Consider the following 17,675-nt stretch of genomic DNA (forward strand, 5'->3'; position numbering starts at 1 on the left):
ACGCAAATGAAGTTGCTGGATAAATCCCTATATAGTTATTACTTATCTTATACTCGTCGAAGAGCGTTATCCGCCCTTTTAAACAAATGGGCCCTGAATTGTACGTGTTCTAAAACAAATCGCTTTCATTTTAGAGTTTCTTGAGCTTGACTGGGCTGTTTAGGTTTACAAAGAAGAAAAAAAGGCAGTCACCAAATTTCATTTTTAACCATTTTATTCCATTCAACTTTTACTCTGCATGAGTCCACTGGTTGACAGGTACTCAGTTCCGAGACACTGAAAAAGATAAACGAAATACAAAAATCTATCAAGTCTGTATCACATCGCTAAAATAATATAAACAAAATTAATCAGAAATTTCTTGACTCATTTTCTCACGTGGCTTTTCTTTGCTACCCTTTGCTTCTGAAATTCTGCGTGAAGGATGCATTTAATCTCTCACCCTCAGCGCCCCCAGCGGTTATACATGCGATTTATCTGAACTCCATCTAAATAACTAATACCATTCCATTGGCCAATGCTAACCTGATATTTGAGCACACTGAAAGCCCAAGATAAGCTTAGCTGTCTGTATCCGCACATTTTACATTAACCAGCTTTGAAATGAATTTCATTCCCTTTCAGTTAGGAGCTTTATCTTTTTTGTCAGAAAGCTTTTCATTCTTCCATCGACTTTTAAATAGGTCAAAAGTAAGAGTGTAGCTAACGTACCTCGTCGCGTCTAGGTAGAATAGTCGTAACCAACCCCAAGAGAGTTGATGTAAGATCTCTTTTGGAAACTATGTTGCATTGCTATAAGTTCAATTATTGGTTATAGAGAAAAAAAAAAAACAAGTACGTGAAGAACTCATTCAAATATATTTCCCCTAAACGCACATCGATGTACTTTGAAAACCTTAACTTGTAAGTAACATAACACAACATAACATAACATAATCTTTATTTGTTAAGATAAAATCACATGTCCTAAGTTACAACATAAACTCACAAGGGAAACTATTACATGTCATATAGTAACCGAAGAAGAGGAGCTAAAATCCTCGTGGCAGCCATGTTGGCACCGCTAACCAATAGCAATTTGTGTTTACTGCTTGACAGAAAGACATACGCTTCCTTTTTGTTTTGAGCTTTCCATTTTTTTTTAACTGATCCATACAAATATCTAACAATTATTGGATTCGGTTTTCGCATGATAGCGATAATTGTCAAGGCCAAAGTTTGTGTTACTAAACTAAGGCCTTGATAATTATCTCTATCATGCGAAAACCGAATCCTGTAATTGCTTTATTATTCATGATCCTGAGCTGCACTTGTGTAGACAAGAGCGCATAAAACTATTGTCTTTAGGTATGACGTCACTTATATATATATATATATTGTGGGAGGAAAAAGACAAGTAAACTACAAGTTCATCCCTACAAGCCTGTTTCGTGGTCGCCCATAAATCCCCTGATGAGTGGGCGACCACGAAACAGGCTTGTAGGGATGAACTTGTAGTTTACTTGTCTTTTTCCTCCCACAATATATACTTCGCTCTACTTCTATGTATTGAGCACTGTTCTACGAAAATCAAGTCACACTTTATATATATATATATATATATATATATATATACATATATATATATATATACATATATATATATATATATATATATATATATATAGCATTGTGCCGTTAGCACTGTGCATAGCTCACTAGGCTCTTCTAGTTTGAGCACTCTGGCATGGCTTAGATGATACCACAAGTGTGGGATCGTTCGGGGATCCATATCGGTTCTCCACCCCATCCTAGCATCAGCACTGCACTGATGAGGCCCAGAAGGCCGAAACAGTACTGTCTGCAGTTATTATTATTATAATCAATCATTGTAAGTAATCAACTAGCTTTGTAAATAAAACATTGATTTAAAAAAAATTTAAAAAAAAAAAAAAAAGTACTGTCTGCAGTTATATATATATATATACACCTTTTTATGCAGTTATATATATATATAATATTTATAATATATATATATATATATATATATATAATATATACGGCCTGCTCCCAGTTGGCTTGTTAGCTCAATTGGTAGAGCGCTGCACTAGTATCGCAGAGGTCAGTGGTTCGAATCCCGTACAGGCCTGATTTTTTTCAGGTCTGATTTTCGCTATTGCTTAAATAGCGCTATCTACTGCGAGGATCGTGCATCATATGTATATATAATATTGTAGTACACGAGGACGGACAACTTCGAGCTAAGAAAGACATATACTCAAATAAAGTCTAAGAAAGTTAAATAAAAACGTTTCGGTCCGAGACCTTCATCAGTTGTAATACAATGACTTACAAATTCCTTAAATAGATTTATATAGGGCGTGATGACACATATAAACAAACACAGTAATTACTACGCGAAAAATTATCACAATAAAAAGCAATGGAAAAATTGTCGAATCCACTAAAAATGTTAAGGAACCAGCGTTGACTTGAAAGGTGAGAATTGTACTAGAATTCCCAATCAACGCTGAGACTGGGACCTCTGATGCCCGCCCAATTCGAAATTCTTGGCGCTTTCTTAGGCTTTCTTAGCTCGAAGTTGTCCGTCCTCGTGTACTACAATATTTTTCCTATATATATATACAGAATAAAAAGGTACACCAATCGATGAGTTCCCAGTAGAAGGATCCAAGGAGGATACAGTGCTTCAAGGTAAATTTTAAGTAAGTGTAAAACGATGAAACATGAAGCAAACTTCACTGTTCCAGCTTTAATGAGGCGACGTTTCGGCCTTCGGCCTTCTTCAGGTGGAACGTATTTACATAAATACTAAAAACTAAAAGTCCTAGTAGGTTTACAGAATAACCTGAATTTATACTAAACGTAAGAAATATAAATAATATTACGTAATGCACTACATACCTAAATAATAAGATATAATGATGAGTAAAAGGCAAGAATGTGCTAAGGGCGAAATAACCACGATTGGTTGCGAAGAATTCAATTGTATCGTGTAAATGAAGCCCTAATTACGTATTATAGCGGACGCGATTTTTGGATCTGAATTCGCATCTTTTGTTAAGTCCATGGGGACTAAGTGTACAAAGTTGTGCGGTCCAGTAGGCCTCTCTCGTAAGTAATAATCTATCAATATAATCTGCGTCCCCTTGGCTGGTAATTTTCTTAATAACAATAAAATTAATTTCGTAAATCTCGTGCTTGATACAATTGAAATGGACTGCAAGCTCGCACGTATTTTTGTTTCTTCGCATAGCCGACTTGTGATTGCGAAAACGTACCTTGAATTCAGTGAAAGTAGAACCTTGTTACACGAGGCCAAGTAAACAACATTTCTGGAAGAGCAAGACAAGTTTTGGCAAATCTTATAAGTTCGGCCTGTGGAAAAACTTATTAAATTTGGAGTCTTGAATTAAAAAATTGCTGCAAAGGTCGCATCTAGAGGAGCATTTAAAACACCCTCCCGTTTCCTTCTCTGCCTGACTAAATTTCCTATCCACACAAAATCTAGAAGGCGCCAAAATGTCTTTGAGGTTTTTTGGAATGGCGATATGCTGGAAAAATCGATTTTGATGGAAAAATTTCCGATAACTCGGTTGACGATCTTAAGAGATGAGCACGTTTTGGATAACCCTCCGTTATTTCCGTTAGTCCTCGACTACAATCCTATCCTCCCCGATATTCAGAGGGTTATCCAAAAACATGAACGCCAACTTTCGACGAAGGGCTAACGCTGGAAACGTCAGCTTTTATAATCGTAACGGTGGCCAATTTACCATTTCAACTTTGTTGATATATTCAAATTATTTCGTTACCCCCACCGACGCAGCCCCAAACAGTTTCTTTGGAAACTACCAGCCTTTATTCATATTGTAAATTTCAACTGAGTTCAGACTATAGAGAAAAACCCTGAACCTACTCCAATGTTCATTGACCCTAGCAAAACAATAATGGTAACATATAGCCAAGCTCATGAGTTGGTATTTGGACAAAATTCAGGACAACGATGTGTTGGAATGGGTTTATGCTCTTTGATTTGCAATAACAAACAAGGAACAATTCTGCTAATGTTCTCGTGTTAATGATGGATATTGGAAATCAGTTGTATTCAAGTTTGTCTCAGTTAACCAGACAATCATTTTTAATGCAGGCAGAATTACCCACACTTTTAAATGCGTTCAAGACTGAAGAGCCTTTCAATCACTTATATCCGAAAATTTCAACAATTTTGTCTTGACAAGTAGGATGTACTGCAGTTGCTTTCTATTGTAAAGGTAATGTGGACTTGAAACTATTCCATTCTCGTGCAAGGGATATTTATTGTAGAGGCCATCCTCAAGGTACATGTGTGCTGCTTGAAGCATCATCACTGAATAGCTAAGTACATTATTTTCAGAGCATACATAACAATAATATATTTGAGTTGAAAGAGGTTAAAATTAATAAAAGTTTAAAATAGTACCGTTTTTCAAAGTCATGCCTGTGAAACCAGTAAGTTCAATGTGAGTTGTGTTGTGGCTGTCTATTCACTCTGCTACTCTGGAATAAAGTCATGTAGTTATTGGAATTCAAACACCTTATCTAATGTTATTCAGTATGGCAAAAGATTATATGAAGGTTCATCTTTAAACGATTATTTACCATCAGATGATTTGCCAAAAACTGTTGATATTTCTGGAACTGAAGTAAGTTTAGATCTTAAAAGTGATTACAGTGAAGGAATATTTTCTGATTCAGTTGACGGCAAATCAATTCTCGAAAATCTTGTAAGAAATAATAGTGAATTCACAGGGTTTTTGATGTGGTTTTCAGTTTTTTGTATGACATATATTTTTAAACCCACAAAAAGGTCAAAATATCTGTATTTCCTTTTGGTATTAAATGAAAGTCAAATGCCTCTAATTGAATATACTAAAACTGTAAATAGCACTGCTTCTCTTGTTGCAGCCATCAACAATATTCAATATTCAGAGATTTTTCTATTAAAAACAATACGAACTACTGAACAATAATATTGCTTCAATCTACTGATTTCTGAGAACTCCCACTAGGTGATCATTTGGCAACAAACTATGATTCGGTACCAATAATAGATGAAAAATTCCCTTCTCCTTCCAGTTAAAGGAAAATAAATTACCTACTCACGGTTTGTAAAAGCCTTGAAAGTCTTTGAAGATGCCGGATTTTAAAAATAAAAAATTCAAGGCCTTAAAAGTACTTGAATTTTAGGATTAGGGCTTGAGTTCTGCAGTGCTTTTTCTTAAGCAAGTTTCAAGTTGAAAATTACAGTACTTTCATGGAAAAGCTGAGAAATAATATTAAATAATTTTAAAATTGCTTATGCAAACCTTTCCAAAAGTGATCCTTCAATTTTCTAAAACTTTGTCTTCAAAGTCATAGAAAAGTCCTTGAATTTCAACCTTTGGAATCTTTAGGAACCTACTGCTATATGGTAATATATTATTTTGATTGTTATCTACTACCATAACAACATTTATTACACTCCAGCAGACAAAAAGAAACACAAGTAGATTTATTCATGACCGGCAAAGACAAAATTGCGTGAAAGTAACAATGGCAGTATGGCAGTCCCCTAAGGATAACTCCAGATGTGCGATATTGAAAGCCCGAGTTCACGCAGCTAAGCGTCTAGTCTTTTCAGTCGTTTCCCTTCAGTTCGAACCACACAACTACAACCTCTATTTTGTCATCCCGTTTTCCCGTAATATTTAATTCGCGGCTTCTTCCAATAAACATTCTGATTGATTAAACTTGATTTCTGTGGAATTATTCAACCGATAACCGTGTGTTCGATTTAACAAGCTAATGGGGTCAAATTACCCAACGGATTGGTATTAGTTATTTAGATGGAGTTCAGATGAATCGCATGTATAACTGCTGGGGTTGCTGAAGGTGAGAGATTAAATACATCCTCCATGGAAAATTTCAGAAGCAAAGAGTACCAAAGAAAAGCTACGAGAAAAAAAGAGTCAAGAAATCTCCGATTAATTGTGTTTATATTACTTTAGCGATGTGATAGACTTGATAGATTTTTACTTTCCGTTTACCTTTTCAGGGTCTCGGAACTGAGTACCTGTCAACCAGTGGACTCATGCAGAGTATAGAATTGAATGAAATAAAATAGTTAGCTAGAAACGAAATTTGGTGACTGGCTTTTTTTCTTCTCAAGAAACTCTAAAATCAAAGCAGTTTGTTTTAGAACACGTATAATTTAGGGCCCAGTTGTTTAAAAGGGCGGATAACGCTCTTCGACGAGTATAAAGTAAGTAATAACTATATAGGGATTTATCCAGCAACTTCATTTACGTTATGCATTTTCCCGCTTACATCCCCCACGAAAATAAAATGGAGAATTTCTTCATCTTATCCAACAGATAGAATTCTGGATTACCGCGTATGACTGCAAAGGGGAATTCTGGAATTGGGTAGAGTCAAGCAACTCCAAAATGGAGGATATTATAGAATTGAGCTCACTTAGCCCTTTTATCAAGGATCAAATTTCAGTATAGCGACCAGTGAAGGATTAGTCTACCTGTAACTTATGGAAATTTTACATTATGATGTAGTTTTGCCTGAGGCATGTGACCGAGGAAATTTTCTTTCACTTTAGTATTTCTCTCCAGCGTTTCCGAGAGTGTTCTATTTATTTAATGTACTAGTCGCTTTTTTCTGTGTACTGGGTTTGTAAATAATCTAATAGAAAAGTTCTCTAACATGCGACGTGCTTCTACGAAAAGTGAGAAAAATTGACAAATGAGATAGTATCCAATAGCGAGCTCGCGGGAGAAATCTAGGCGCAAACTGTTATTAAGACATCCGCCAAACTCTATGCCATCTGCCGCTTTTCTTCCCATGACATTTTTAATTGAATTATTCATAGGATGGACTTTTAACCAAGAGGGCGCGGCGAAGAATGTTGCTATCTGATTGGTTCTTGAAGAGGTGGAGAGTTTCGAGTAACATTGAGACGGGGATCGACAGCATTGACACTTTTTAATTTTGAATACACGAGTTTGTTTATCGATTGAAGGAGGTGCACTTAGGACAATTCTTTGTCCCTTTTTTAGACATCAACGTTTCAATTACATAAAGACATCTGCGTATGTACTAGTGCGTATTACAAACCTACAGATTTATATAATTTATTATTGTATTTCTCATTGCATCCATCACATGCCAAGAATTCCATTCCTTTTTCTCAGTTTCTTAGACTTCGTCGTTTATGTAGTGATGACTCTGATTTATTCGACAAATCCTAGGCAATGTGCCAGCTTTATCGAGAAACGAAGCTATCCTGTTTCTGTCGTTCAATCGGGCCACCACAAAGCCCAACTAATGGATCGACGCCAGCACTACGAAAATCACATAAGGAAACTACCCACCGCCTTCCATTCACTCTCACAACCACGCATTTAAATCCACGTGATTATTCTTAACAACTTTAAATGAATTCAAAATGATTCAGAGACAACTGCCAAAAGTCAGACATCAGCGAGAAAACTCTATTGTGTTCGGCAGACGCACACTCCTCCGTTTTTTTTTTTTTTTCAGATGATTTGATTCAAGTGCATACTCGTGTTTGCGTGGGTAAGTAGTTGCTTCGACCCAAGTTTTGATCCAGGTGAACACACGGCAATAACGCAACAAACACTTGAAAAGTTTTTAGATACGTCAACTCCATTAGCGAAAAAAAATCCACGCTACTTCAGTGAGGCCTGTCATCTGGAGCATATGTGTCCCTCCGCTATCATACTAGTCCACAAAGTACTTTAAGGTACTTCAAAAAAGAGTGGAAGATCTAAGCACGTGATTTCACAAAATTTGTAATAAATGTGCGCACGTTTGGCTGTTCTTCATAGCCCATATCGGGTTTCACGAAGAAGCATCATGAAGTGGTTATTCCTTCTTGTTCTGTGCGCGGTCGCAATCGTCCAAGGTCTCAAAGGTGAGCGTAATCGGATCTAGCATTTTTCTTAACATTGTGCTTTTGATTTCGTCGTCAATGCCAGTGCAAGGAATCTTTATCAGTTCGCATTTAATACAAAGTTTTGTAAACTTACCTTGGAAAGGTTGTAATTTGGGTACCCGGAATTACCTTTTAAAGGGATTAAATGGGCATTTGGGTCTATCTTCCGAACTTACGAACTCAGTTCATTTTTGTACGAACAAGCGAGGTTTAGGAGCTAAAGGCATCGCCATTTTTCGGTATTATCATTCGTTCCTGATGAACTGAAATCTTTTATTAACACATTGGATCATTATGTCAGCTTACTTTCCTTTAATAGAACTTTGCAATATTCGATTGAGCAAATTTCTATGACTTTTTCGCATTGTCATTGTGCAATTCAAACAATTCTCTAGTCATGAAACCGTCTACTGAACCAAAGAAAAAAGTCATTTAAAATCTTCGCAATAAAAACTAAGGCATTACTGAGATAAACGTGATTGGAGAGTGACACTCCCAGAAGTCACAGGACATTACGTAATATTTTTATATTAATATTCACATTCTGAACGCGGCTGTTAGAAAGAAATGTTATTATTATTTTCTTTATTTTCTTTGGCTCCCTAAAATTGCAGAGCTAGAAAATCCAAAGTTATTCGAAGGAGACGTGGTCTTAGAACGTAGACAAGCGGCTGCAATTAGGATGGGTGGCTTTGGAAGAGCTGCAAATATCGGTCGACGGTGGCCTGGTGGTGTTATGGTTATGTCTGTTCATCCCTCATTACGTAAGTTCAAAATGAATTTGTTACGAACAGTTCCGTGAACAAATTGCTTTAAAAGACAAGTGATTATAAACGCATTTTATTTGGTTCTTACTTATGATCTATGGGAGGATAGACGTTTTGATGACGTTATCGTTGAAAACATTTTGCTTTATTATCAAATAAAACATGAAGATTCCATGATTCATCTGCCGAACTGCGATAGTTAATTTAATTTAATTCAGTTTAGTCCATTTTCACTGCATTAAGTTTTGCAGTGGGGAAGGACTAGAAAGGAACATAGGAACCATTCGTGCTAGTCCACCCTCCCACCCATCCCACCCCAGGGGAGGACATCCATCACACGGTAATTTCGTGTGTGGGAAATTAACGTCTCCTACCCCAACCCTGCGGGAGACGGGACATCCATTTATTCGTCCCTATCCGAGAAGACTAGAATATCTAACCATTTCTTGATGTTATAGAAAGGTAGCAAATTCTTCTCAATTATTTTAAGACCCTGAGTGTTGGTCCGGCCGGGGCTCGAACCCTCGACCCTCGACCCTCGACCCTTGACCCTCGATCCTCGACCCTCGACCCTCGACCTCCCGCACAACAGTCCAGCGCTTTATCCATTGAGCTAACCGGGAGGCGGTTAGCTCAAAGTTGGAGCTAGGAAATATGCTAAAGATGTAGTTTGATGCTACTCAGGTATAAAAAATTAATGAATGTGACCGGGGAAATTACAATTGTTGGGAATACCGATTACGAAAGAACAAGGAACCGACACTATATCGATCTTCTATTACGTGCAATGATCGTGTGATCACGATTATATCTGACAGACCAAACGTAAGTTTGGCACGCGTTTATTTTGCGAAAAAGGAAAAGTTAGCTTTAGCAGAGCACATATGCCTAATTTATCATACAATTGGGTGGGATAATTCTAAAATTATCACCGCTAATCGCCGCTACCACCAGTGCCTTTGTTTTGAAGCTTGGCAAATCAACTAGGTCTGATTGTCCACTTGGTTGCTGTGTGAGCTTTAATATATCAAATATACACGCTATGCAAAACGAGCATTCTTCTGTAGGGATTGGTAACGAGTTTGAACCAAAACGAGGTCGGTCAGCCTTGCACAAGTGTAACTATACCGAAGTTTTAGAGAGATGTGAGTTATTGGTAACTGTTTTAGACTGAAATATGAGCAATTCTACGCTTCCCAGTGCCAAATATTCACTTGACCAAACTTCAAAAACATGTAGTTTATGTAGGTTGTAAACAATCTACTGACAGTGGCCCGAGAAACTCCAAATAAGTGGGCTATGTGGTGCTCAGCAAATCCTCTTCTTAGCCTACACATTACAAGGAAAAATTCATCAATTACTGTCAATCTCCTTGGTCTGCCACATTTTCTCTTTGGGGTTTCGTCATCCTGATCTTTAATGTTGTCCTCATTAACCTGACTTTGATAAAAATCTGCTTCCACATCATTCTTTTCCAAAGTGTGATATCTCACATTTTCTTCTTCATCTCTTGTATTAATTCATATACTTGAATATTGCTAAAAATGTACGATAATTAGGAAAACCAGTATAAAACGCAATATTTTCATCAGATTTTAAGTTATCTAGGGTGAATATCTCTTGCTCTGTGTGATGGAGTTTGTCCTGGAGAAGCGTACACTCTTTTTGTAATTCATCTTTCCCTATTTCATTATCAACTGAACAAAGTCTGAAGTGATTCTTGTCGTTCTGAGTCGAGCTCAGCCATTAGTAACTTGTTTGCTTTGGCTAATCGTTCTAACTTCAGTCGAAGATCCTGAAATTGAGATTCAAGTGCATATATATATTTTTTTTAAGTTTAGCATTCTCTGCTTGTGCTTCTATAAGTTATTCTTCTGTTGTTACTGTTTGGCGTTTCGTAGGCGATTTTCTTTTCTTTGGCGATGCCATATGCCACGAGAATTTTGATGGGATGCTACCAGGCTTCAGTGTTATAATACCATTCAATGATTTTTTTATGTCATTTTTCTTGAAATGACGAGAGCACACTTTAGTCCGACGAGTTAGTTCAAAATTTTTTCCGGGATCTCTTCGAATCGCATGGATCCATTTCTTTCGCAAAACTGCATTCTTCGGGAAGTTAAAGAATGAAACTTTTTCCCCATCTGAATTGCGATGGCCCTTAAAGGTAAAATTAGGAACACAGCAGTGTGTAGGCATTTACAAATGCAAAAAAAAAAAAAGGATTTCGAGAAAATCCTTTCTAAAAAAGCGTACAACGAAATGGGGATGGCTGACCGACCTCGTTTTGGAACAAAACTCGTTACCAATCCCTACAGAAGAATGCTCGTTTTGCATAGCGTGTATACCAAAGTTTGAGGTTACCCACGCAAATTGTTACTCGAGACCCTGGTAAGTAAGCGTATGCATTAAGCTCTAAAAAATCACAGTTCTTATCGCTTAATTGTGAAAACTATTGCACATATTTTACTGTTACTCCTGATAATAACCCATAACCATTATCATTATTATTTACCACTGTTATTGTTATAGTCATGGTTATCATTAGCTTTTTTAAGGCTGTGATATTCCTCATCGCTATTCATTAAAACTGAACTACTGGTCCTGAGGGAAACAGATCATTTTATTTCCTTCAAAACTCAATGATTCCCGATGCATTGAGATTCAAGGGAAGGAAATGGACTGTTCTCGGAGGGGCCAGTCTTAAACTGACTTTCTATATGGCATAAGGATGACCCTACATTAAGGACGCATTGTGAAAACCAATCAGGAAAAAAAAGAGAATATTACTCGAGAGTGCAAATTACGGCAATGCTAAAATTGTGTCGCCATCTTCAGTCACGCCCTTTTTTTGAGCAACAAGTTCAACATTTGATGATTTGTATCATTATCCTCATAATTTTCATTTACTTTTCAAAGGCCGGAATCGTAGAGCCTGGAGGGCTATACGGCGGGGAATGTGGGAGTGGAGGAAGAAGTCATGTATTAGATTCAGGGGAAGGAGGAGAGGTGAACGTGCCTATGTCTACTTTGTACCTGGTAGAGGGTGAGTCTTTAAGAGTGCTTTTTATTGATAGTCTGTTAAAAAAGAGGTAATTTGGTAAGTCACCCGTTAAAAATGATTATCTAGGTTTCTGTCAAGAGCACATCAAAAAAGAAATCTTATTTATTTATCGTCTTTTAATGAAACGATCTTGTATTGGCGATAAGTAAAGATTAAAGGAGTTAGTATCAAAGGTTCTTATGTAAGAAACAAAGCAGAAAATCAGAGGCAGATCGGGGAGAAGAAGCGTATCAGTGTTTAATTAATATTCGAATATTAATTGCCTTTTATTGCTTAGTAACAATACTGAAAAATCAAAAATTAGTCGTTGATGACCATAGGGGTTAACTTTCCTAAAAAGAGTTACATTCTCGTTTTAGTCAGTAATTTTCACCGGCGGGGAAGGTATCGCGAGTCTGAGTCTTACTCAGGCATAACTGAAAAATATCGTTGAACTCAGTAAAATGAATTGAAATGCAACAGGAGATCGCTAACATTACAAAACTGAAACGGTAAAGGGATTTTAAACTGTATCATTATTAAAATCAGCGAAAGTCGTTACAAATCAATATTAACTTCCATCTTGGCTTCTTGGCTTTAACATCACCTCTTAACTATGCTTACCACCCGGGGGAAAATATATTGAGGAGATAATTATATGATATTCACCAGCCGTACTTGGAAAAAAATGTGGCCGAGGTATAGGATGCAGTACGAGGCTGTCAGTGAAGTAGGATCTTCTAGATTGTGCCTCGAAAAGTAGCATATCATGTTTCTAGCCTTGCTGGTTTTTTCCTTTCCTTTTTCTTTCTTTATTTAAAAATTATGCTCAAAATCGTGCTCGATTATTTGACCACCTTCTCCCTAAGTACATTTTTCAAACAATATAGACACATCACAAGTCTATATTATGTATTTATTGTTGGTAAAACATTATGATGCCGCCTTCCTTATTTGAGTTGCATACTTGCTCTGATAAAAAAAAAAAATTAACCCCTGGACACTATTCCTGACTAAGAGCAGCGACTATAGCTTTGTCAAAATGTTCGATGTTACCGTCTCGTTTCTCTTAGCTTGGAGGCCATTTTGTCAACTGTGAAAGCGGGAATTGGGACCGACGCAATCTTCACTTCTGGTTTCCCATGAAAGTCCTTCTGACGACGAACGACTCATAATTTTTCTAACCTCCTTCCCCCTAGACATTAAAAAAGCCAAATCAGACTGAACCATGGCACGGAGTTGGAAATATTCAATCTTAAAGACCAAGCAAGTCATGACGCTGGTAGTGTTCCCTTCGAAAAAAATGAAAATATGCTATAGCTGCATATGACAAAAGCAAAAATCATGCTCGTTTTTACAAATTTGCCAAAATTATGCGAGAACAATCTATAGGGCCTAACCGTAAGCCGAGGGTGGAACGCAAGATAAAGGGTACAGTTTTTCCCTATACGGACCGACGTAGGCTGGTGGATAACATTTTGATTTTCTCTTAACCTTTAAGATGTGCGTATCAAAAGAATCCGAATGATTTAATTAATTACGGTAAGATCCTCCATGAACTGAATAATCTTTTATCGAGTAGATGGTAGAGAAAAACAGACTGAGATAATTCTAATTAAAAAGAGACGCTCCTCCAAGAGAGCTTTCTTTGCGTATGCTAAGGATTTTGTTTTTGATTTTTTTATAAGTTTGTAACGATCGGCCTTCTGATACAATGAATATATGAAGTTCATATATCTTACATTGAATATGTGAAGTTCATATATTCGGCCTTCTCTCAATCAGAGAGCGCATTAGGATGCCTTGGCCGGCTAGAAGATAAATAGCAATACTAGCTCAATTTTCCTTCAATAGATGTTCATCGTTTGTGGGGAGAACTGGAAGGCGCCAAGCCCTTACTCTTGCTCGTGGATGTTGGACCAGAGGAATAGTAGCTCATGAAATTGGTGACGTAGCTTTAAATTCGATTTAAAACACAACAGTCCAGCAATTCATTTTCGTTGAGGTGTCATTTTGAATAAGCGACCCACTCTGACTTTCCTTTCATTCTGTCTGCAGTAATCATTTGATTCACAGAATATTTTTGGTAAAGCCACTGCACCTTGCAATGTTGTTATGAGACCTGTCACAGTTATCATAACTTAGCCCTAAAGACATTTTTTCTACATTCTCGCCATAAAATATGAATGATTATACCTTTCTAGAAAAGCGCACCCTGTGTAGCCAGTCTCCTACCAGAAGAAGGAGATAAGGAGATAGGGTGTCATATTAATGTTACTCACAGACGTACTCAGTATAAAGCAACAATGGTTTAATTGCTTCTAGTCTTGAATGTACATATTACGGAAAATTCTCTATGACCACGAGGTCCCTGTGTAAGAATGTAAAATCACTGTCCTACTGCTCATGCGTAGTGTGCTAAATTTAGTACAGAAAACTGACATCATGACACAGGGGTGAGTTAGATAAAAGAAACACTACATTTTATAAAGTCCTCCCTTCACAATCTTTTAGTAGCAAAAAATCCACCCTCTTCCTCCTTTAAAACATCCTTTCACCCTTCTCCCACGTCACGATTAATAATAGGGACCTTAAGAAACCACGACGGCGACGGCAACGAGGACGTGGAAAAACAAGAGATCTAATTGGCAGAACAATAGCCCAGCACGTGCGTTTCGAAACTTTGTACATTTCTTAGCCGTCCTATGCAAAACAGCAACGCGAAATCGCCAAAATTTGCGTCGTCTGCGAACCGGAAACGCGACGGCAAATTATTTTATTTTCCATTTGGAACTCAACGCCTACTTTATACGTCATGCTGAAGTTGAGCTGTGGCGCTGTATGAGACAGTAAGCTCCTGCAGCCAGCAGCCATTTTTCAAGTTCTAACTAAGAGAAGAAATTCATTTTTTAATCGAAGTCTTCCTTGGCGTCGCCGTCGTGGTTTCTTAAGGTCCCTAATGAGCCAACACTGTGACTAATAGACTAATATACTTAAGTGTTATTAAGTAAATAATCTACATCTTGTTTTTATCTTAGGTCACGCTCTGGGTCTCTGGCATGAACAATCTCGTCCTGACCGGGATAGATATGTCAGGATAGTGTGGCAAAACATCCAGCCAAGTACATCTTAGTAGTGCATAACAGTTTTTAAAAAAATTTTATTCTCCTGTTTTGTGTTTCTTTTTCTTTGTTCGGTTCCCTCATTTACTCTTAAAAATGTAATTATGTAAATTTTTCTATACATTGGTGTAACCATTTAAATTGCGATTGGTTATACAGTGTGTGCACGCAGCTAATTCTACCTAACAAAGTTTCCGTCCTGTTATCTGCTCTTTTTGGAGGATTTCACCCCCTTCTTCCCATCCCAGAATTAAAAAAAAAAAAAAAGAGACAAAGAAAAAGAAAAAAGGAAGAAAGAGTGGTAGTGATCTCATTCGTGAGAAAACATCTATAACACGTGTGAATCTCGTGGTGAGGATAAAAATACAGTTAACTGATTTTCATCGCCGCACATAAGCCAAGTAAACGAAAGTCTTAGGCTTCAGTAGATGGCAAGAGAGATGGTCTCGTTTCCAAGTAGAATTTAAGGGAGACGGTGTCGTTTCCAAGGGCAACCTCATCCAATGGTTGTCAATTGTCTGAGATGATCATGAGTCTACCTCAAAGGGCGGGTCTCGTACCAGTAGAAGATATGAACCAATGATTTTAATAATCTTAGAAATGCATTCAATACACCAGAGAGAGTCTCAATCAGGTGGTGACTGTTAAGGCTAACGGTAAATAACTTTGAGTAGTTATTTTTTTTTTTTCAAAACTAGAGAGAGAGTCTTGATGGGGTTCTGGCTTTTACCGCCCACAGAAAATTTCTTTGAGTAGCTCAATTTAAAACAAAGGGTTAAAATAAACCAGTTTTACGCCGAACGGCTAAATAATTTTTTGCCCTCGTATCGCTAACAGTTATCCCCGCTGAGACCCTCTAGATATTTCCTTAAATTCGTGGTAGTGAGCAGTGGATTATTATAAAATTCTGTTCTGTTCTGTTCTGTTCAGTTATAAAATTCTGTTCTTCAGTTAAAGAGGAAAAAAAGGCAAATGTCATGGGTTCTTAATCAAGCGGTTTTCTTTTTAATCGTTTATTTGTTTTTTAGGAGCGAAGCACAACTTCAGGAAGCTGGGCCGTAACGTCATCAACTCTCTTGGTTTTCGCTATGATTATTATAGCGTGATGCACTATGGGCCGAAAGCTTTTTCCAGGAATCGCAGGCCTACAATTGTACCTAAACGACGGGGTGTAAGTTGCCAGAGCTGCATTTTTATCTTTTCAACTTTTTACCCATCAGGATCTGTCTTACACTGACATAACTATTTACAAAGACCTTCTCGAGGCTAGGTTAGAACTAAAGTGATGTGAAAAAGGCAACCCATCATTAAAATGCGACATTCAAATTAGTTAAATAAGCAATCCGTCGCAATGGAAAGTTTTGTTTGCTATGTTATACGTTACTTATACAGCTGATCGTGTAACAGATCATATTTGTGTATTTTGTTGTAGGTAAGGCTTCGCCGCACTCCTGTGAGAGTTAGCCGTATTGACAAAGAACAGATGAAAAGAATGTATAGAAAACCAAGAAGATGCAGAGGCTAAAGGAGCCAAAGACAATCGATGAGGTAGTTCTACGTAATCGTAACAGTGAGAGTAGAGATATTGCTTTTGACCGTTATCAATTTTATGGAAAGTTGATCTTGAGATTTTTGACATATTATTGTAACGAGTCTAGTGGTGTTATAAAAAATGTGGTCAAATGGCGGTTCGTTTTGAACTCATTATACTCTTTTTTTTTTTTACATGAGAACGTCCAATAATAGAGAAGTAGTTGGCCATTCTTATAAAGATTTATCTTCAAATCGTATCTGAAATTCCCTTAAAATTACTTGCAATAGTACTTGCAAAGATCAACGCAAAGATTGATATGAAAGCCATAAAAAAGACACAAAATTTTACGATAAGGGAAGCACGTCATGTAATCAATGTTCTGTTAGATTATGACCGATTTTCAAGAAAGCTCTTCTCCGAATTAAAAAATAGAAAAAGAAAGAAAAAGAAAAAACTAAAGAAAGCGCGAGTCCCAGCAAGGAAGAATGTAATTGAGGAATATAAAGTTAGTTAGGATCAGATTTGCAAAACAAAATTTCGCTTCGCGGACAGTCTTTTTATATTACATACGTGTAAAACTGTTGTTGGATCATTACTTCATAGATTCAGCACTGAGAACGGGAGCGTCGTGTTTCATTTTTCAAAAGGAAACAAACAAACTACGGATAAACAGTCAAAAGAAAGAGGGCTTTTCGTTCAGTCAGTGTTGATGTACTTTTTATTCTTGCAGGGTCTTTGAAAACAAACTGGAAATCAACCACTGGATTAAAATAGAGATCACCCTAGCCTAGTAGAATGGACTGAATGAATAAATGAATAAAGGTGTTGGAGACTTCTCTGCCTTGCATATGTTGTTTGAATTAGGGGAAATGGTGGTAATAATAGCAATAATACCTTTATTTATTACCCTCGGCAATAAGAATTACGGTAATACTACAGTAAAAAATTTCGAAATTCAAAAACTCAAAACACCACAAATATATCTACAATTAAGTTATGTCAAATTAAGGTTAGCACCTCTAAAAATAAACGATTGTTTGTGCCTAATAGTGCGTGATGCAGGTATTCTGATGTGTATTGGGTTCGTCTTACAAGATGTTAGGTTATGGCCATGACCCACAACCTTGTCTGATAAACGTTTACAAGGATGCGCTTCAGATTCTAGGATATACTTAAATTATTTCCTCGCCAATTTCTGACGCCCAGTTACAAGTGACTCAAC

The 17,675-nt window shown here is 37.1% G+C and overlaps 1 protein-coding gene across 1 annotated transcript; it reads left to right on the plus strand.

Annotated features, from left to right (window-relative positions):
• Nucleotides 1-7,864: 7,864 nt before the first annotated feature.
• Nucleotides 7,865-17,289, plus strand: LOC148722906 (zinc metalloproteinase nas-4-like). The gene is made up of 8 exons (XM_088733049.1): nt 7,865-7,966; nt 8,602-8,751; nt 11,674-11,800; nt 13,652-13,743; nt 14,836-14,919; nt 15,948-16,090; nt 16,352-16,467; nt 17,184-17,289. The coding sequence occupies exons 1-7, from the start codon at nt 7,909-7,911 to the stop codon at nt 16,442-16,444; spliced, it is 747 nt and encodes a 248-aa protein (XP_088589175.1). The 5' UTR covers nt 7,865-7,908; the 3' UTR covers nt 16,445-16,467; nt 17,184-17,289.
• Nucleotides 17,290-17,675: the final 386 nt, after the last annotated feature.

This window comes from Stylophora pistillata, chromosome 9, assembly GCF_964205215.1.
Source record: "Stylophora pistillata chromosome 9, jaStyPist1.2, whole genome shotgun sequence".
In the NCBI taxonomy this organism is placed as follows: domain Eukaryota; kingdom Metazoa; phylum Cnidaria; class Anthozoa; order Scleractinia; family Pocilloporidae; genus Stylophora; species Stylophora pistillata.

Coding starts and splice junctions, on each gene's coding strand:
- LOC148722906 (XM_088733049.1), top strand. CDS start 7,909: ATGAAGTGGTTATTCCTTCTTGTTCTGTGCGCGGTCGCAATCGTCCAA. Junction 7,967..8,601: donor AATCGTCCAAGGTCTCAAAG/GTGAGCGTAATC, acceptor CTAAAATTGCAG/AGCTAGAAAATCCAAAGTTA. Junction 16,091..16,351: donor TTGTACCTAAACGACGGGGT/GTAAGTTGCCAG, acceptor ATTTTGTTGTAG/GTAAGGCTTCGCCGCACTCC.